The 20788-nt window shown below is 44.8% G+C and overlaps 1 protein-coding gene and 1 long non-coding RNA gene across 4 annotated transcripts; one reads left to right on the top strand and one right to left on the bottom strand.

Annotated features, from left to right (window-relative positions):
- Positions 1-8057: 8057 nt before the first annotated feature.
- LOC118235652 lies at positions 8058-10448 on the top strand. 2 transcript variants are annotated; one of them, XR_004766894.1, is made up of 2 exons: positions 8058-8891; positions 9447-10448. It is a non-coding gene; the product is annotated as an uncharacterized LOC118235652 (long non-coding RNA). The 2 variants fall into 2 exon arrangements; XR_004766893.1 differs by having other exon boundaries at positions 8061-8891; positions 9444-10448.
- A 469-nt stretch (positions 10449-10917) lies between these two features.
- sar1b (secretion associated, Ras related GTPase 1B) lies at positions 10918-20460 on the bottom strand. 2 transcript variants are annotated; one of them, XM_035433212.1, is made up of 7 exons: positions 20343-20460; positions 16524-16599; positions 15716-15835; positions 15058-15123; positions 14358-14461; positions 13238-13369; positions 10918-12520 (listed from the first exon to the last, which is right to left on the bottom strand). In XM_035433212.1, the coding sequence occupies exons 2-7, from the start codon at positions 16579-16581 to the stop codon at positions 12404-12406; spliced, it is 597 nt and encodes a 198-aa protein (XP_035289103.1). In that variant the 5' UTR covers positions 16582-16599; positions 20343-20460; the 3' UTR covers positions 10918-12403. The 2 variants fall into 2 exon arrangements, with proteins under 2 accessions (XP_035289103.1, XP_035289102.1); XM_035433211.1 differs by having other exon boundaries at positions 20265-20432.
- Positions 20461-20788: the final 328 nt, after the last annotated feature.

The following is a 20788-nucleotide window of genomic DNA, read 5'->3' as shown; positions in this document are numbered from 1 at the left end:
AAGGGGGACCAAGCACCCCTGCCGAATCCGCTCCGTTTCCGCCGTGGAGTCACCGTGCCGCGGCCACAGCCAGGGGGCGCTAAACCGCGGCGGTCTGGCAGTCTTTATTTGTCCTTTAGTGCCGTCGGCGTTTCTGTCGCTGTGTACAATTCCTGAAACATTTCCGCTCTGCGTCAGTTATATTGATACGATAATATGAATGTTGCAGGAGTTTATCCTTCTGTTTCAAAGAATGTTGTGCCATTTGTTAATAGCAAAAAAGAGAAATATTGAAGATATATTAAAAAAAAAGAAGAGTTATTTTAAATTATTTTTTGGCTTTTTTTGCAATATTTATTTTCTTGTATTAGAATCTTTGTAGGACAAAAGAAACGACAAAAAATGTATTTTTCATTAGTGCAAAAACCTATTTTTTTCCTTTTTTGTACATTTTCCATGTTTAATCGATCTTTAAAGCAATAGGACGTTTAATGTGACTGTACCTGCATGCTGTTTGTGTTGCCTTAACGACGGCTGCGTCCACTGTTGTCCTCCCAGTCCTCCCTGGACCTTGTCATCCCAGCAGTCTCTGGTGTGGTTGACCAATGCAGTCAATAAAGCAGTGCTTTCTGTGTACCTCCGGCTCCCCGTCTCATTTCCTCTGCCAGGCGTGATAATCCTCCTTCTGCACAGCCATGTAATAATGCATCTACTCTACAGCCAGGTAATAATGCATCTACTCTAATAGCCATGTAATAAAGCATTTATTATACAGCTGCGTAATAATGCATCCACTCTATAGCCATGTAATAAAGCATTTATTATACAGCTGCATAATAATGCATCCACTCTAGAGCCATGTAATAATGCATTTATTATATAGCTGCGTAATAATGCATCCACTCTAGAGCCATGTAATAATGCATTTATTATACAGCTACATAATAATGAATCTACTCTACAGCCATGTAATAATGCATGTCCTGTACAGCCATGTAATAATACACCTCCTGTACAGCCATGTAATAATACACCTCCTGTACAGCCATGTAATAATACACCTCCTGTACAGCCATGTAATAACACATCTCCTTCGCTGAAAAGTCACTGTGCTCCCAGCTCTTGGTCTACATTTGGCAATTTTGTGTTGAATGTACACTAATCGGATCTAATGTGTTCGCCACTATGGCTGCAGGCTTCTTCTGAATGGACAAAATGTAAATGAGGCGTTTCAGTTTATTTGCCAATAATGCATCGATTAACCAAACATTTTTTGAGCAGGTGACAATTAGTTTTAAAAAATATTTAACTTAAGAGAAACCTAAATTATTTTTTTAATAATGACGAAGGGAGAAAGGCATTGTTTTTATTTACTATTTAATTTTTTTTAACAAGTTTACTTTTACCTGTTCGATTACAGAATTTATTATGTTTTTAGTTGCACCCTGGATAAAAAGCATCTGCGTCATTTTGGATAAAAGCGTCTGCCAAATTAATGTAATGTAACAAAGCAATTTATTTAGTTAGCATATTGGCATTGTATTTGTTATCAAAGCGTATAAATTATCGCGGTGAATCTGAAAGGTTATCGGTGCTTAAATGGCGAAAGCCTGTTAATCGCACGGTTGGGTGATTAATAGAGCAAACTAAAAATACGCTGTGACCGCGGCTCTTCAGTCCCGCTAGGCTGTGCGACTGCGCGTTCGCAGACGGCTGCGCGGCGCCCTGGAGACTGCCTCGGCTGCGGAGCGGTTCCCACTGGCTGCACGGTCGACGCGCGTGCGCTTGTGCTGTCTGGTGTGAGTTAAAGGCCTGCTGGTCTTAGAGCAACACGGATGACTTTCTGAAGCGCTTGTGTTTAACACACGGCCCGGGTCCCTCTCTGGAAGTGACTCACGGTCTGTTATTGTTGTTTTTGGGCCCGGTCCAGCCCTGCTCTTGCAGCCGCTGAAGTGCCGCTTCCTACTCGGGCCCTATAAATCGCCCCCCGGAGGCAGAAATATGGGGTCTGCTTTAAGTTTGCGAGGAAAAAGAAAGAAAGAAAAAGGACCCGGGAGAGGGACAGGCACTGGGCTGGGGGGGCTTTGGGTGGAACGGACGTGATTTGGGCTTCAGATCGTTCACATGGACCTGCCTGGGTTAGCGGCTGGTTGTGACCACATACATGTGTGCTTTATTTATTGTCCTGCAGTATATCTATGTGGTGCTTGCAGTTTTTTTTTTTTTTCATTGGACGATTACAGAGAGATCCAGGGTGGAACAGGAGCCTGAGCACTTATATCATTCATAATTTAGTATGGACTATGTTGTCTCTCCCCCCCCTCCTCCCCCAAATCATTTTCAGAGGGGCTCCCCCCAGATACTGTAGTTGGGTCATCCTGACACTAGGAGGAGCCGGCACAGTCCTGTCACAGTTGAACGACAGTGGATGCCTCTCTGGGGGGATATTATCATCACAGTGAGTTTTGCCAAAACAACAAGCATCACCTCCATTAGAAACGGGCAGTGGAGTGGCTGGGTGGCTGTTGCCTTGGCAGCCTGCTGTCTGTCAGCAGAAACTGCCTCATAGAAAACGTCAGAGACAGGCCTGGGAATCTAAAGGGTAAATAAATACTGGAAGGACGTCTGCGTGTTGGCCAATCTGGATCTTGACTCACTACTGACATCTTGTGGCTGGTGGAGGGATGCAGGTTATTCTGTCAAAATTGAGGCACTTCTCCCACACACCATTTTGTACACCTTGTTCTCCTCATGGAAATATCTCTTGTATGAGGAAATATTCCTGATTTGTCCATGCTAAGCAAATACACATACACTCAGTCACTTTATTAGGTACACCTGCTCATTAACCACAAACAGGCTGCTCCTCCAAACAGCGAATCATGTGGCTGCAACTCAGTACAAAAAGCCTGCAGACATGGTGAACAGGTTCAGTAGCTGGTCGACTAAACGTTAGGACGGTTGATCTATGTGACTTTGGTATGATCGCTAGTGCCAGCCCTGGTATCTCCAGCATCTCAGAAGCAGCTGACCTCCTGACAGGCATACGGTAGGGTCAGAATTCGCTGTAAACTGCATGAAACCATGAATCCATCCTTCCTTGTGTCAACAGTGCAGGCTGCTGCTGGTGGTGTAATGGTATGGGGAATGTTTTCTTGGCACACATTAGGCTTCTTAAATACCAGTTTGAGCATCATTTTAATGCTGCAGCATACCCAGTTTTTCTGGCCATGTGCATGTCTTTATGACCACAGTTATGTGACCTGTCAGAACCTGTTGCATGTTCCCATATTTGGTGGGATTCACCTAATATTATTTACATGATTGCTTGGTTCACAGTACTGTATGTCAGTCTATGAAGATGTAGATTTTTGCATTACATCAAGTTGTTATATTTTTCGCAATTGAATGGTCATCTGTACTGAGAGAAGTTTAATTGGTGCAGATTGTATAAAATGACAGCACCCCTGGCTTATTTCCGTTTCCTTAAAAGGGGGGGTGTGCGGATCTGCCGATCTCCCCGGTCTGTTTGTGTCTGTTTGTGTGTGGATACTCTGAACAGGAGAGGTTGGCGCTGCGGTCAGATTCGCCGCTCCCGTAAAGCTCGACAGCGGGTGTAAATGTGTGGGGGTTCAGTGCTCAAGGACGCAGCTCTGTGACACCCTCTATTCCCCAATGCTATAAATAGAAACGCTTCTCTCCAGTTCGGTGTTGTTTTTTTTTTTTTTTTTTGTTTTGCTTCTTATCTCAAGGTGTGTGGATGCCTGCTGCTGAATGAAAACAAGGAAGTGTTTTTGTATTTATTTATTTTTTTTCAGAGGACTGCAGGGTAATCTTTCCTGCTGCGTGTTGTCGTGGTGACACAAATTCCCCCGAATTATTATTTCCTGAATAGTTCCTTGAGTTGGGCTTGTGTATCCCTGCAGAACTTTCCCCCCCTTTCTTTGCGCATCTCTTTGTAATGCCGATGATCACTGTGGAAACAAGACCAGGATAAAACCTAGTGTGTGGCTGGACCTAACACACGTGATCCGGCCAACCAATTGTCACTTCATCACTCACTCACTCAGTCACTCACTCAGTCACAGACATTCGCGTCTGTAGGGCTGGCCCTGCTGTTGCGGTCCAGCCAAAAAATATTAAAGCCTGGATTCTCCAGGTATATAATGTCTGTAAATATTTCCTTCAGACAGTGCATCATATTCAATCACTTTATACGATTTTCCCACACAGATAAGACCAGAGTGCAAGGCCCAGTTCAGCATGTCCTCTAGGAAAATACATAATATTAACCTATTATATTAATATTAACCTTTTTTTATGGGGAAGACACTGAGCTTCAGTTCCCTCCAATGCTGCTGTATTTTGGGGTGCACTAAACCTAACTAATCCCATTAGGAAATATTCTTCCAACTCTTCTCAAAGTCCTTTCTGTCATCATTATGCCGCCTGGAGAAATGGCAGAGATAACTTGTGTGAATGTGAACTAGTACACAGTCTTTATAGTCACAACTAGGGAACCTTATTGATAGATTTTTTTTTTTTTGTGAGACTTCTTTTACTGTGCACCAACGTGGTACTATGAAAAAACAGTGCTGTGCGTGTGACTGGGATCCACTGGCGATGTCATAGGCCCGTGATTGCTGGGTACCGCACATGCGTGACTAATCCTGTCGAGTAAAGTGGCCCATTTCTTTCCCGCCTTTATCACAGCTTCACAGCATTTATCCATCATCACGATACTGAAAGCGCTGCAGAATTACAGTATTTGGGGTGACCTGCTTGTGTCATTGAACTACAGTACTTTAACATTAGGGTGGACACTTACTGCAAATCCATTGAGCGGGATACAATAGAGCGGTAAGTATTGTGTATCGTACCGGCAGAAAAAAAAAAAAAACATCAAAGTAGCAACGCTTGAAAGGAATGCGTTTTCCCTCCTTGCCTTCTAATAACAGCGCTTTTATAAAACGCTGCGCGTGAAATGTACGCCCTCGTTCTGACAGAACGTGACCCGAGGCCGCGTGTCAGAATAGCTTTCAACCGAAACGCTAATCTCTCTCACCCGGAAGCGATATCTGAAACCAGCGCGCTTCCTCGATCTTAATTAGCAGCGGGTGTGTGTTTCGGGGACCTGTCCAGGCCTCCAAATGACCAGTGTTGAAAGACCATGGTGCCAACGTCGTGTTTATTTTATTTTATTTTGAATTAAGCAGACAGTGTTCAACTTGAATGAGCATTCTTCATTAACACTTGGATGCTTTCTTTGGACTGGCCTTACAATTACAAAATTCTTTTTTTACCAGACTTGAAAACTTGTATTTTATGGACAGGGGAGCCAGGGCAAGGACGTTTGTTGTTATTTCCTTGTATTAAAAAACATTCAATACCTATTAATTTACAATTCTTTAGGAAGGATTAAAAAGATTTTCTCAAGAAACGGTGAGAGAGAAAAAAACTTGATGTCACGTTTTTGGTAATTGAGGCAATGGGACAATTACACTGACGGTAAAAGAAAATTCCACTCAGTTTATTTCCACGTAAGCGTGAAACGCTGAGGAATAGTTCCATCCCGTGGGATAAGCCTGTCCGGTTGGATGATTAGACCTGTATTGTAGATGATGAAATAGTGGAAATGTCCATCCATCCATTTTCTAGCCCTGCTTACTTTTGGTTAGGATCGTGGGGGGATGGGTGGGGTCTGTGTTGGAGCCTATCCCTGCAGGCACTGGGTGAAGGGCAGGAAACTGTAAACAGGGAGAAGTAATTGCTTGAAGGCAGGAATTGTGGGCCAGTGGAGGATCGCACGTGGGGAGAAGGTTCTGCCTGTTATTAAAACCGAGACCGGGAGTCTTCTCCTCCAGCCATATTATTCTGTTTGTGATTCATGGTCTGTGCAATATTTAAATGACCCTGGAAGACCGCAGACATCAGGCAAATCTATGAAGAGAGGAAGTAGAAAGAGAAAAGTACAGAATAAACAGTATCACATAATTAGTATATCTGTAATCTGTAACAAGAAACATCTGAATTATTATTATTATTACTCATCCATAAATTGTCTAACTCAGTGGGCAGGGTTGCTGAGGGAGCTGCTGGAGCCTATCCCAGCATGCATTTGGTGAGAGGCAGTAATACACCCTGGACAGGTCGCCAGTCGCCAACTGGGGCATTTTGTCCTGGGCCCAGGCCTGAGGGGGGCCCAGGATATGGGGCGCAGCTATTTTTAATTTGCTACAAAATATATTGGGGGGCCCTCACAACATATTTTGTCCTGGGCCTGAGAGTTCGTAGCTGCAGCCCTACAAGGCACACACACCATTCACTCACACTCACACGCTCATACCTACGGGCAATTTAGGGTCTTCAATTTGCCTACCTGCATGTCTTTGGACTGTGGGAGGAAACCCACGTGGACACAAGGAGAACATGCAGACTCCACACAGAAAGGCCCAGGCTGAGATTCAAACCTAGGACCTTCTTGCTGTGAGGCAACAGCTCTTATTATTATTATTATTATTATTATTATTAATAATAATAATAATAATAATAATAATAATAATGATAATAATTTGTTTATTTTGTATTAATAACATTGCAAGGAAAAGGGTTAGGCCTTCCAGCCAAGCGAGCCCTTTCACAACTGAAGTCGAGCTCTTGACATTTTTGAGCTCTTTTAATCTTTGTCCCAAGGTAATCCAATACTGAAAATAGGATTTGTTTTTTTTCTTTCTTTCTTTCTTTCTTTCTTTTGAATTCGATATAAAAGCGCTCGGAATCAGAGGGGTGTTTGGCGAGGACTTCTCTCTTGCTTCCCTCAGAAGAAATTTTATGTAATTTATATGATAATTGTCAGTATTTTTGGATCATAATTTCTTCAGGCCCTGCGATAGATTGGCAGCCTGTCCAGAGTGTATTCCTGCCTCTTGCCCAATGCATGCTGGGATAGGCTCCAGCACCCCCCCCCCCCCCGCGACCCTGCTCACCATAAGTGGGTTCAGATAATGGATGGATGAATTTCTTCAGGCGACTATTTGTGTTAAAAGCGTGTTAATTGGAAAGCCGTGTTCAGAGATATTGCTCTCTCGTCCTCGGCATAAACACGGGGACAGGCTGTGTTATGAGGCCAGATCATGTGTCAATCATAAATCGATGGACCGGCTCATGTGCCCATGTGTCAGAATGCTTGAAGTGTGAACCGAAAATATGAATTACTAACTAAAACAACAGCGCTGCGGCAGCTCGTAAAAAAAAAAAGATTCACAATCATCTGCTGCTAGACATTTCAGCACAATTAAACATGATGTCTGCTTGTTTAGGTTCTTGGCTATTTAATCTGTTAAATAACAACAGATGGGAGGCCAGGAAAGCATAATTTGCAACAATCATGAGCAGAACACAAGCAGACACAAAGATCTGAAACTGGCATCCTTACGGGGGGAGAGTGGGGACATCTCATTTCGCCCCCTTTAGGGAAACGCTGACAGGACACTGTGGATGAGACTCTCTTAATTGCTTTCAAAAAAGGGTGTTCTTCTTAAGTTGAGTCTGTGGGGTCATTTTCTGTGATTTTGTATTTTATTTTATTTTTTCATTACTTTACATTACGTTTATTTGGCAGATGCTTTTATACAAAGCGACGTAGGAGGCGTGACGATAAGCTACAACATCAAGATAACGATACAAGCGCAATATAAGTGCTGGATGGAGATACAAGTGTAACAAGAAAGTGCTGAAGGATTGAGATAGAAGGATTCAGGTAATAAGAGCGATCCTAGATTGGGAGTGCCTCGCAGAGTGGTTAAAGTTAGCCCAGGTACAGTCTGAAGAGATGCATCTTCAGACCATGGCAGATGATGGGCAGTGACCGAGTGGCTAGGGTGGAGAAGCTCTGAGGCAGGGATGAGTGAGAACCCTTCGCCCGGATGGCAGGGAGTGCAAGTCGCCCTGCTGCAGCAGAGCGGAGTGGTTGAGCTGGAGTGTAGCAGAGTGGACTGGTGGAGCTGGTGTGGAGCAGAGCGGAGTGGTGGAGCTGGAGTGGAGCAGAGTGGACTGGTGGAGCTGGGGTGGAGCAGAGTGGACTGGTGGAGCTGGCGTGTAGCAGAGTGGAGTGGTCGAGCTGGCGTGTAGGATTGAATCATGTCCTGTATGTAGGTGGGGGCTGTCCTGTTGGCTGAGGTGTAGGCCAGAGTCAGGACCTCGAACCTGATCCTGGCGGTGACCAGTAGCCAGCGGAGTGACCTCAGCAGGGGAGCGACATGCGAGAACTTGAAAAGGTTGAAGACAAGGCAGCGGCGTTCTGAATCAGTTATAGTGGCTTTATGGCACAGGCTGGCAGGCTTGCAAAGATTATTATTAAATTAAGCTTCTAAATGGGCTTTAGGACTAAAAGGGGTTTCATTTTTAGTTTTGTATCTGCCAGTGGCCTGCCTGCTTAGACATATTGAACTGTGTATGATTTAACATGCAGTTGTGTTGAGTTGTAGCACCACACATTTAAAAGAAAAGATGGCATCTTTTCAGTATTAATAAATGGAAAATATTTCATAGAATAAAAATATTTAATGGGAAATATTTATGATTTTATTAAGAATTTGCCTTTCCATGTAGGCCTACTGACATTTATACTTCAAAAGGCCTACCGTGAAAATAACTTCGGTTCATTCTGTGCTTGAATCTAAACATATGATTTTGGCACCCTTGAGGAATACGAGAACATTATTTACCGATTATTTCCTTGATAATAAACGGCTCGGTCGCCACGTGAAGCACTTGGCTCGAGATGAAAAGACTGAGAAGAAGGAAGTGTAGCACGCGAGAAGGTGATTTGAAGGAACTGAAGTACTGTGCTACTTAAACGCCCCAACAGAAAAGCCAGGAGAATTCTGGAGAAGAGCGTGTGAGAGAGGAAAGTAAGTACACCTCTGAGAAATATAAATCGGCTTTTCATGTGAAACGGGAAAAATGTTTGTAAATGTTCATGGTTTTTTTCTACTTGCGTTGCTGTTTTAAAACCATTGAAATGTGATACATTGATTTGACTGGTTTTGAGCGATGCTGTAAATGAAGTGACAATGTCATAGTCAAAAAGTAGCCCAAACAAAGTAATTTGACCCTATTTTATTTTCAATGTATTGTTTTTACACACAAAGCTATAGCAGACTCAACAAATCCCTATACGCATGCTTTCAGTTTAATCCTAAGAAAACTGAAATAATTTATTGCGCACATAAAATTAGTTGCATTTTTCCTACATAAACTTTAAGCTGATCTCATCTACATCTTCCACGAATGTGGAACTTGCTTGCAGTTTGCATTTGGGCATGTGTACTATAACGTTACACAGGAGAGCATCAGCCAATATGACCAGTCAAATGAATATGGGTTACTGATATCGGTTCCATAAATTCCCACATCACGCACTCCTCGAAATAACTTCTGTTCTCTGTGCGGCACTGTTTCAGCAGCATCATTCAAACAAGCAACAGGACACTTGGTTTTTAGGATTTTTTTTCTCTTTTCCTTGCCTTTCATCCCAAATCCCGGACAAACATTCAAATATGCCAATGCAGCCTCGGACGATGTTGTCAGTGGAGAATGGACTCCCCGCGTCTCCTTCACAAAGCGGCGCGACCCCAAGCGGGCATCTTTCCGCGCCGCTTCCAGACCGAGGCTCGCCACCTGGTGATGGCGAGGCGGCGGCGAAAACATCAGAGAGCCCGGGATTTACACATCAATCGAGCCGCGGGCCGGGCAGCCGGAGCGCTCCAGGAGACGCAGGCGCAGACGCAAGGAGGGCATCCAAACCGCAGCCATGTCACCGCGGAGGTCCTGGGCAGCGGGTAGAGTCGGTGCCCACTCTGAGCGCGGCCATTGAAAGGCCGGGCAACGACGTAACCAAGGAAGAGGGACGGACTGGGGGTGAACAGGGCTGCAGCAAGACTTGTGGGAAACTTCTATTGGCGGTGGCCTTGGTGCTGTTCTCTCCCGTCATAGCTGTAGGGGTGTGCATGCATGATCTGATAGTGTGCAATGATCACGAGGAACTTTATACGTAAACGTATCATCATTATTGCTGTTCTTGTTGTACTTATAACGAATTTTCAGGACATGACAGATCGTACTCCGTATCAAGAACATTTGGGAGTTTGCCTACATTGCGTTGCTTCTTCCGAGAGCAGAATCTAACACTAAACATTTCCCCTGAAAACAATGACCTATACTGCCCTCTGGAGGCCACATTATCAAATTACATAATGACAGCTGCGCAATGCGGTATAATTTTACAAATGCAACGTTTCAAAATGTAAAAATGAAGTTTTTTGTTAGCGACGATGCACCTTATACATCATTACGTATTTCAGTAATTTGTGCAATTGTTCGAAAGATACTTCCCAGTTAGGCCTACGCCTTTTGTCTTACAGAATGTAATTTGATCTTGTACGTATAATATATTCAGTTATCTTTTATATGTATATCTATTGACATTGATAGGTTTGTGTCTGTAAAACACGTGCTCCATGGTTTGTAAATAGGCTTACGTACACTTGACTGACTGTTGCCCACCAGTGTTTCCCCCATAGCAAACCCCCTCCAGATATCCCCAACAGCCCGTTTATTTTAAACATTTTTTCATTCCCAAATCACATCGCTTCCCGATGTTATTACGGCTAATGGACCTCATCGTGGAACGAGGTGTTCGAATGGAAAATGTATAGTGTTAAAAGTCACGAGTCACATCTGATCCTGTTCCAGAACAATCTTAATGACATGACGCAACAGTACGCAACTTGCGCATTCTTGATGCCACATAAAACACAACTTTCATGAGTGCAATAAAGATGCTGCACGTGATTGCAAAACAAATTAGCATAGCTATACTCATCACATACACGTGGCTAAGCACGTCGGGGTTTGTTAATTGAACACACGTTATAGTCTATTGTTCATTGCAAACATTTATTACAATTTCTGCTGCAAACAACAAGGAATTTATCCTAATGGAACAGCTCATGAAGTATAGAATATAAGAGGAAATGGCGAGAGAAAATAGTAACAGAACATAAAATGTGTATTAATGCGCCATTCCACTAAGTTATTTTTAATGAGATTATTCTCAATTCTTCAACTGGAAATTTGGCATTTATTGCATTGTCAACTTCCATTTTTATGTGGTCATTAAAAAAGATTAAAGGACAAGGCATGCAGATTTGTTTTTGGAATGCACAGCGATTACACTGGGCACTACTCTGGAAATCGCATTAAATCCATGTATGGCGTTCGTATACATTTCATATATTCGTTTCCTCGCGTTTAGCCTACCTGTTCTCGATTATTAAATACATGTTCATATTTCACACGGTTTCTCTTTGGAGTCACGGTATTACATCGACATCCTTCCAGGTTTGTGTACGCAATCGATGTCAAAAGGACCCAAGTATGCCGCAAACAAGATTACGACCTTGCAAGTACTGCAGAATAAAAACCATGTCTAATGATTACTGCACGTTACAATCACGCTACTTCCAACAGTTCCACCCACAGCTAGGTACTGTTCCTTCTTCTCACGATAACTTCGACATCAATTAATCTGCTGAAGCCCCAACCGAAAAACCATACCTCAAACTCACTTAAGAACAATCTGGCATCCACCCCCCCCCCCCTTAATAACGGCTACAACCTCCCTCCATTCGTGTTTTCTATCCCAAAGTGCACTGCGTCGCCTGAAAAGTCAAAGAAGCGTGCGTCCCATTCACACGAGTGACGAAGGACCATCCGTAGTGTGTATGAAACATACCTGTTCTCAAAGGTTCCATCGCACGCACACCATCATAAACATTCAGAAGACTCAGGACACAAGGGGCACTGTTTGCAATGCTGTGGTTATATCAAACGAAAAATAAAAAGGTTGCAGCCAGAAATAAACAAAAAGTTCAAGGTAACATGTATAAGTGGCCACATGTTTACTGAAATCGTTCAAAAAAAAAAAAACTAAGAAAATTAACATGAACGTTAAATACTGTAGGTCACGTGTTTGACATGTCTACAAGTCTTTGCTGTTAAAAAATGTGCACTCAGAAGCATGCCATTACTGACTTCTGGTCTCAATGTTCGAAAGATATTGGGGCACTGATATTTCTCTAAATAATCATCCACTGGGTTTGGAATTACGCAGCGATCTTTAAGGGGCAGGTAAAAAAAAATAAAGAAAAAAAGAAAATGGGAGAATTCAACAACCTTGGACTTGACATTCCTGCAGAGTCAATACTATATTATTTTCTAGAAAAAGTATGACAATTGTGTAACCAAATGTTCAACCAATAAAAAAGTCTGTTGGGTTCAGGCTGTTGTGTTGTGAGAGCAGAGGCAGACTTCATAACCGAAGGAGGGGTTGAATATGGTGGTGGGCGGCTCCTCTCCTGCTCTAGTCGATGTACTGGGACAGCCAGCGGAACCCCTCCCCGTACCCCTGCCTCTTCAGCACAGTGCACATGAACACCTCCAGTGGTCTCGTGTTCAGCTCCTTCATCGGGACGTTGCCCTGGAAGAGAACCCGGGAGCAGGGTCACGGGGGTGCGGAAAAAAGGACGCCCAACACCCAACCTGTACCCCAACCACCTCATTCCACAGCACTACGGCTTTAGCCCTTTAAGTCGTGAGGTCACAAACATGCGATCGGAATGTTCTTAATTGAACATTCTGATGGTGATGTCACAATCACTGCTGGTGACCGAAAGCAGCGGAGTTCTAGAACACAGACTTAGAATTGTGAAGAAAAAAAACATCACAAAAAAAACTACACTTCAAAGAGTTAAATCAGTCTTTTCATCAGCACTGTGTGGATCTTTACGATCATTGCTTACCTTTATTTATTTATTCAGTTAATTATTAATATATTTATAGGCATTCAGTAGACACTCCAGGGCACCTTACGCAGATTAAGTTATTTACACACAATCCACTTATACAGCCGGATATTTATTGAAGCAGTTCAGGTAAAGAACCTTGCTCAAGAGTACGGCAGCAGTGTGCTACCTGGGTACTCAACCCACAGCCTTTCGGTTATGAGCCCAGCTCCCTAACCATGCGGATCTAGCCCCCTTGGTTAGCAGCCGTGTGAAAATGCGTTCTGGCACGCAGCAGGTCACCGTGCCTGTGTCAGACGGCGACGAGGCAGAGAGGAGAGCGTGTGAAAGATGGTGGTTCTCAGCGCGCGGGGGGAGGCGCAGGTGTGAGGGCTCGCGCACGCGCTCCCTACCTTTCCCGTCGTCTGACCGTACAGGCCGAACAGCTCTCGCAGTTTCTCCTCGCTGATGGCTTCTGGTCTGTCGATCTTGTTTCCCAGGATCAGGATAGGCACATTTCCGATGGTCTCGTCTGTCATTAGTGCCTGCGGGAGACAGCGAGTGGGAGAGAGCGTCAGTCGCTACGCGTCCAGCGCGCGCTGGGGAAAAGCTCCCATGATGCACCTCCCCCCCGGAAACGACCGCGTTCGGACCCTGAGCCAATCAGACGGTGCCTCAGTGGGGCTATCACGCGCAGACGGGGTGACACGGTGGTTCAGGGCTCGATAAAGCATCCAGACCCTGAGCATTACTAACTCCACGCTGCCGCGGGGGGGGTCAGACGTTTGTCTGACGAGAGGAGCGGCTTGAATGAGTGTGGGGGGGTGGGAATGAGTGTCACATTCAGCCTCCAGTCACATCAGCAGAGCTTCAGCAAACATGACGTCCCGGATACAGAGAGCACCTGGGGCCTACAGGCCTGCCAACAGCTGAGCAGCGAGAAGTGCAGCCCGCTACGCCCTCTTCCTATCCCCTACACCCTCCTACCCTACGCCCTCCTACCCTACGCCCTCCCCGCTACGCCCTCCTACCCTACGCCCTCCCGCCTACACCCTCCTACCCTACGCCCTCCTACCCTACGCCCTCCCCGCTACGCCCTCCTACCCTACCCTACGCCCTCCTACCCTACGCCCTCCCCGCTACGCCCTCCTACCCTACGCCCTCCCCCCACGCAGGGCGGGCGCATCCTGAAGCTCGGTCAATAACGCAGCCCGACGGTGGCGCTTCAGAGTGGGGCCTTCGTTCAGCCGCGGGACGGGCGGGACGGGACAGGTGGGACAGGTGGGACGGGATGGGACGGGATGGGACGGAACGGGACGGGCGGGATGGGACAGGACGGGACAGGCGGGACGGGACGGGCGGGACGGGCGGGACAGGCGCTGTGGGCCTCGGTGTCGGGGGCAGGGCGGCGTGTTTGCTGAAGGGGCTGAACCGTTTGGGAGTGACACGCTGTGCCGTGTGCTCTAAGACCGTGAGCGAGGCGGCGTGAGACGCAGCGCCCTGCGCGGGGGGGTGGGGGGGGGGCAGACTCACGTCGAGCTCCACTTTGGACTCGCCCAGTCGCTGGTGATCTGCGCAGTCCACCAGGAAGACGATGCCGTTGATGGCGGGGAGGTAGTTTTTCCACACTCTGCGAGCTGAACACACAGGGGAGAGAGAGAGGTGAGACTGAACACATACTGAACACACAGGTGAGAGAGGTGAGACTGAACACAGGTGAGAGAAAGAGAGGTGAGACTGAACACACAGGGGAGAGAGAGGTGAGACTGAACACAGGTGAGAGAAAGAGAGGTGAGACTGAACACACAGGGGAGAGAGAGGTGAGACTGAACACACAGGTGAGAGAGAAGTGAGACTGAACACACAGGGGAGAGAGAGAGACTGAACACACACTGAACACACAGGGGAGAGAGAGGTGAGACTGAACACACAGGTGAGAGAGAAGTGAGACTGAACACACAGGGGAGAGAGAGAGAGGTGAGACTGAACACACAGGTGAGCGAGAGAGGTGAGACTGAACACACAGGTGAGCGAGAGAGGTGAGACTGAACACATGGGTGAGAGAGAGGTGAGACTGAACACAGGTGAGAGAGAAGTGAGACTGAACACACAGGGGAGAAAGAGAGAGGTGAGACTGAACACATAGGTGAGAGAGAAGTGAGACTGAACACACAGGTGAGAGAGAGGTGAAAGTGAACACACAGGTAAGAGAGGGTGGGGGTGGGGTGCATACCTTGTGCGTGGCCACCCAAATCAAAGGTGGTGAAGGTCATGCCAGCGATCGTCAGCTCCTCAGAAGCTGATGGGACAAACGGGACAGTTAGAGCGCTGGTTAGCTCTCTCACGTTAGCATTAGCTCCAATCAGCCTTAATAATACAGCCGCTAACAAACGCTAACTGCACTTTTACATTACAGCCGCGGATAAAGACTAAACGTGTGTCTTCTCTGATGGGGGCTACACCACTTCTAAATGGACCCAGTCCAGAAACATATAAATACAACATAAAAACACAATACATATGAAACCGTCCAAGGCCTTAAATCTGACGACTCAGCTTGAACGGAGTACGATTCTCGTCACAAGAACGTCGCCACCTTCCCGTTTCATCCTTAGTTTAATTTGAAAGGAAAAGACTGAATGAGACAGACTGCTTCGAAGCAACAAACTCCTGAACTTTATTCAACTTTATGAAACTTCTGCATTTATCTGGGCCACGGGTGACCAGCCGTGCATCATCGGTCAGTGAGAGCAGAAGATCACATGGCTAACTCGCCTGGTCTCTTCACTCTAAGATGGCCGCTCGTTTTAAGCTGCTGGAGAAAAGAAAAGCAAAGACAAGCCTGCGGCTGTGGGTTCGAGTAAAGTTCAGCAGAAAAGTTTGAAACTCACTGGGATGTAAAGTGGGCACATGCTGTCCCAATCGGTCATCTTTGAGCATGTGCAGTAGGGTTGTCTTGCCAGCATTGTCCAGTCCAAGAAACACTAACTTGCCAGATTTCTTGTACAGTCCTGGAACACGGCAGACAGAAATTGAGGAGAACAGAACACAGATATTCTATACACAGACCAGATATCCAGATCTACTATCTACTTTCACCCCCATGCCTCCTTATGTGGCTGCTCACAGGTTGGTTCTGGTTTGATATGCTATCTGTGGCTGTTCGGTCTTCAGTCATGGCATTTCATGAATACTGAGCTGCTACAGTGGCAGTGACAGAGAGTGATCTTTCACCGTTAGTCACAGAGCACTGCAGGTGTGATGCAACCCTGTAGGCCCAAGTCTTCCATACAGTCACTCTGTACTTTGGCCCATAAAGTCTGACGCAAAATGGTTGGCTTCTCCCCTGGACAGACCTGCCAAGGTGCCCCAGAATGATGCTACAGTACCACTCTTGTCCACAAGGGGAAGCAAACTCTTAAGTTTCAGTGGACAATCGCAAATTCAAGTCATTTAACATTTATATGTGATATACAGGGAAACAAATTCATAAATATAAAACAAGTCAAGCAATTCCCATTAGAAAATTCCTGTAAAAGCATTTAGGCAAGTAGGGAGTGTGTGTTCACTGGCCAGCGATACCTGAGATTAAGAGAAGGACTAGTCCTGGGAAAAACAGCTTTGATAAAAGTGTGTGTGTGTGTGTGTGTGTGTGTGTGCTAGATTTGGACTGTGTGCGGCATGAAATCAAGTGCTTACCTAATAACTGCAATACACTATTGAAACCACTGTAAAGCCAATCAAATATGAAGGACATATCCGGATGTTGTCAATCCTGAAAGAGAAAAAAGAAAAGCAGGAAGTGAGGTTGTGCTTGGCGAAGGAGGGGAACAAGCAGGACGTGTAGAAACACAAACAGCTGCGCCCAAGGTGGGGGGGGGCAGTGTGGGAGCTGGGACAGAACCGCTCCAAGCCCTACAGACCCACAGTGTCATCAGGCAAAACCCGTACTGCCTGTTTTTTTTTTTTTCTTAAAAAAATAAACAAATCAAACAAAACAGCACTGAGAATGAACCGGCTGAACGATTACCCAACGCAAACACCGAAGAATTCAGCCGTGATTCAACACGAAGGACCTGCAGAAAAGATTCGCCTGCATGCTTTCAAAGCAAACTGTATGAAAAAACCCCCTCATGCCAGTCTGTTAATATTTAGCATACAGTTATTGCAACTTTAACATAGTCTGAGAATTACAGGACAGCTAAGAGAAGGCTAGGTTTAATCTAGCTGCAATGTACTTTGCCCTTACCGAATTTAGGTCTACTTTATTTTTCAGGTTTCTTACATAACAATAGGAACCAAGAAAGAAAGTATTTATTATTATTATAAAATTATATTTAAATTAATATTAAATTGTCTATGCATTTATCTAAACAAAAGTTCAGGACAAATTGCACGTGAATCTGAGAACGTAAGTGTAAACTGTCACAGGATGTTTTTCCTGGTAAAACAGCATGGTTTGGACAGATGACGACAAACTAGGACATAGCTTGGATTTTAAGATGCCTGCAATCTGTGCACAATGTCTTTAGTCCAATATTACAACAACAAAACAAAAAGAAACAAGTCGTTTAGGTTATACCTACACCAATAAAATGTGGGTATCAGTGGAATATGGAACTTTTACAGTGCATCATTTTACGTCAAAGCATCACGTGTACAAATTAACTGGACAAAAGAAATTTAAAAAAGGGTGGACAAATCTCTTAATACTCCTGCTACTTAGAATTTGAGTGGTGAAATGGGCTTCAGGTTCAGCTATGGAATAATCTCCTCTCGGTTACTCTTGCAAAACATAAGCCTATTTTACCCCCCTCCTCCCCCGGTTCATTTCACAGCACCATTGGAGTGGAATGAAAAGGAAAACCCTGCTTCTGCTGTCCTCAGCCTGGACCTGTTTATTATGTGGTGAAACCCTACAATGGCTACAGGACCAGGCCTTTATTTTCAACGATAGCTCTGCTGTAACCGTGCTTCTTTCACAAATCAATGCAATGCCATCTTACCTGTGGCTCTGATTACACAATGCGGACACAGGGCTGGGGGTAAAGTATGGGGGCGGGGGGGGGGGGGGGGGGCAAAGGTCACGAACATGCAGACAGGGCAAAAAACCACACGTCAGCAGACTCTTCTTCCCCTCTCACACACTACAAGCAGGAAGTGAACCTGGGTCAGGTTGCATGGGCTTAAATAGTGCGACAACAACTCTACATGCTGCCTTGTGTAGATTAACTTGACAGGCGTCCATGCCAAGCAAATACGCTTTTCGGAACTTACTATTAACCCCCCCCGCCCGACCCCCCAAAAAAAGACAACATTCACCAGATTACATTCTACAGTATATTCTACACAGAGTCATGCCTGTGAATAAACACACATAATGGTATACACCTTTGTTCTCGCACTGAATTCAAAGTAACTTGCATTGAACTGGTAAACGTTAATTCTAAATCTACACAGGAAAGAGATTCTTGATTGCCAAATGCAAAAGTAAAAATGGGAAGAAAAAAAAAAAAAATACATACAGACTGACCGTTGCCCTTTAATTGCATGCACTCTTAAAACTCGACATTTTTTTACAGCAACTGCCAATGCATTCATGTGCCCATACTGCACGCAAAATGAGCTGGAAGGAGAGTTGCGCGTGCTACAGACATCCCAGTGGACATTGTCTCGGCACGTGAGCAGCACAAGTGACACGGAGATGATTTTCATCCAAAAATACACCAGCTGGCCTCTCATCTCCCATTTGTTTACGCCCAGCTGACCCGGTTGCCATGGCATCAGGCTTGGTGAAAGGAGCATTTATACGGGCACTGCAAACGTGTTGAAAAGCGGCAAATCTGAACAGCTAAATAAATAATCATCCGCAAAGTTCTGAGGTCACAGTTCAGGATATTCTGCTTCTTTTTGAGGTACACTCCATATTCCAGCCAGACTTATTTCGATACCAGCTGTGCGAGATCCCCAAAAGATTTACTTTACAAGAGCAGTAAACCTAAACAAGATTACTAAGAGCGTAACTGTTGATCTAGATTCACCGTCCGCAATGATCTGCTATTCAAAGATGACACGTCACTGTCAGTGCCTCTTTGTTGATTAGTTACAACACGATAACTGAAACTGTGCAAGATATAAAGCACACAATTCAACACCGAAAAAATGCCTGAGGAGGGTACATGTCGTGGGGATCATTTTTCACATTTAACTTTGTTACAGAATGAAATTGGGCCTCATCAGTCTCAACAGATTAAAAAAAACTTTTCAAAAAGTCAACAAAAGCCTGAACCAACTATGAATACCAACTGAAGCTATTATAAGTCGGTTCCGTCTGTGCGCACAAGAGACCCTTTTTATTCACTTCAAGTTCAGCGTTTTGCATCACCGGAGCCAAAGTACAGAAATTCAGGATGTTATCAAGGAAAGCCACTTAGGCGAGCTGAATCAGCTCGTTGCCAGACGGCACACGATAGAAGATGCAGTAACGATTAAGGTAATGCAAGTTTTCCAAATGTCCAGGCAAGACCAGTATTAAGCAGATCTCACACATCACTTCACACACAAGTGGATGGACAATCGGTATGCCACCTAACAGGTTATGGACAAAAACCAAAATCTTTTTCAGAGTTGGGGGACCTGCTGGGCAACCTGTAAAATAAGTCACTGAAAGCATTTGTGACTTAGCTCATTAGGATAAGCAAACATCACTAACGTTAGATACGTAGCTAAATGTTTTAATGGGCTTGTCGGTCTATTAGTGAGGTTAGTAGCGGTAGCTAACGTTACACTACTTAGATACAGGCAAATTAAGTTGCCTCTTAACATTGCAGTTAAAGATGTAGCTAGCTATCTGTTAAGCAATCTAACCAGCCTGTGAGCCAAATGTTCCACAGTCAGCATAGCCAACATACCTGGATCTACTGATATCTGTCCAGCTCACAATTGTTGGCTAACTAGCTATATAACTACGGTACGTCCGAATCCAACTAACGAGGAGGTACTACATACACTACTGAAAGTAATGTTAGCAAGCCTGATACTGCGTATAAACTGATTAATTCCGATTGCAACTGATCTGTGCTATATGCATAAGAATAATAATTGACGTGTCCGAAGAGTCACAAATTGACAGCGGTTTCTATCCGTGCTCTATCTGGCTAGCTAGATAGCTAACGTTAGCTAGATAGACATTGGCTGGCAGGTTAGCTTTGCAACCAGCTATCTAATAATTAAGGCGAGGCAGGAATAGCAAGTTTCAGTACATACATGTGATCAGTGTGGTGAATATTTTTGATACGAAAATAATGAAAAATAGTCTGGCTAACTAGGTAGCTAGCGAGCTAGATAGACATTGGCTGGCGAGTTAGCTTGGCAACCAGCTAACTGTTATCTAATAGTTTAGACAAGCCGGGAATAGCGATCAGACACTTCCGTACGTACCTGTGATCAGTGTGGTGAAGAATTTTGCTATTAAAATAATGAAAACAGCTCTCCTTTCCCGTACGTGCTATATCTCACCTTTCCTTTCTGTCTTCGTGTTTTGTTACAGAGCCACGACACACATCAATGGCCGACTGACTGCTCCCAGATCCTGACAGAACTTCTTCCTGCGCGTGTTTCGCAATAATGTGCCCGATAAGGAAACAAGAATGTAATTGGTCCCTGTATTCCCGTGTAGTGTCAGAGTGAGGGCAGAATCCATGCTCGAATAGATTATTTTTTTCGGACAATTTTTTAAGCTCTGTGGCGTATGGAGCAGAATATAAACAAATATAAAAATTACCACACTGACCAAAATGCAACTCTATGATTTAAACACGCTTGAAATACATATATTTTATTTTTCAGGCAATGAAATGTATTTGATTGGCGAGATAATTTCGTTTTATCAAGGAATTACACACTTCTCGTTCGCGATGCAGAGTAAACGCTCCTTCAGGGCTTTTTGAAGTACAATTCAAGTA

The sequence above is a fragment of the Anguilla anguilla genome, chromosome 9 (assembly GCF_013347855.1).
Source record: "Anguilla anguilla isolate fAngAng1 chromosome 9, fAngAng1.pri, whole genome shotgun sequence".
Lineage (NCBI taxonomy): Eukaryota > Metazoa > Chordata > Actinopteri > Anguilliformes > Anguillidae > Anguilla > Anguilla anguilla.
Note: the sequence above shows the minus strand (reverse complement) of the source record. Positions and strands in the feature narration are given on the sequence as shown.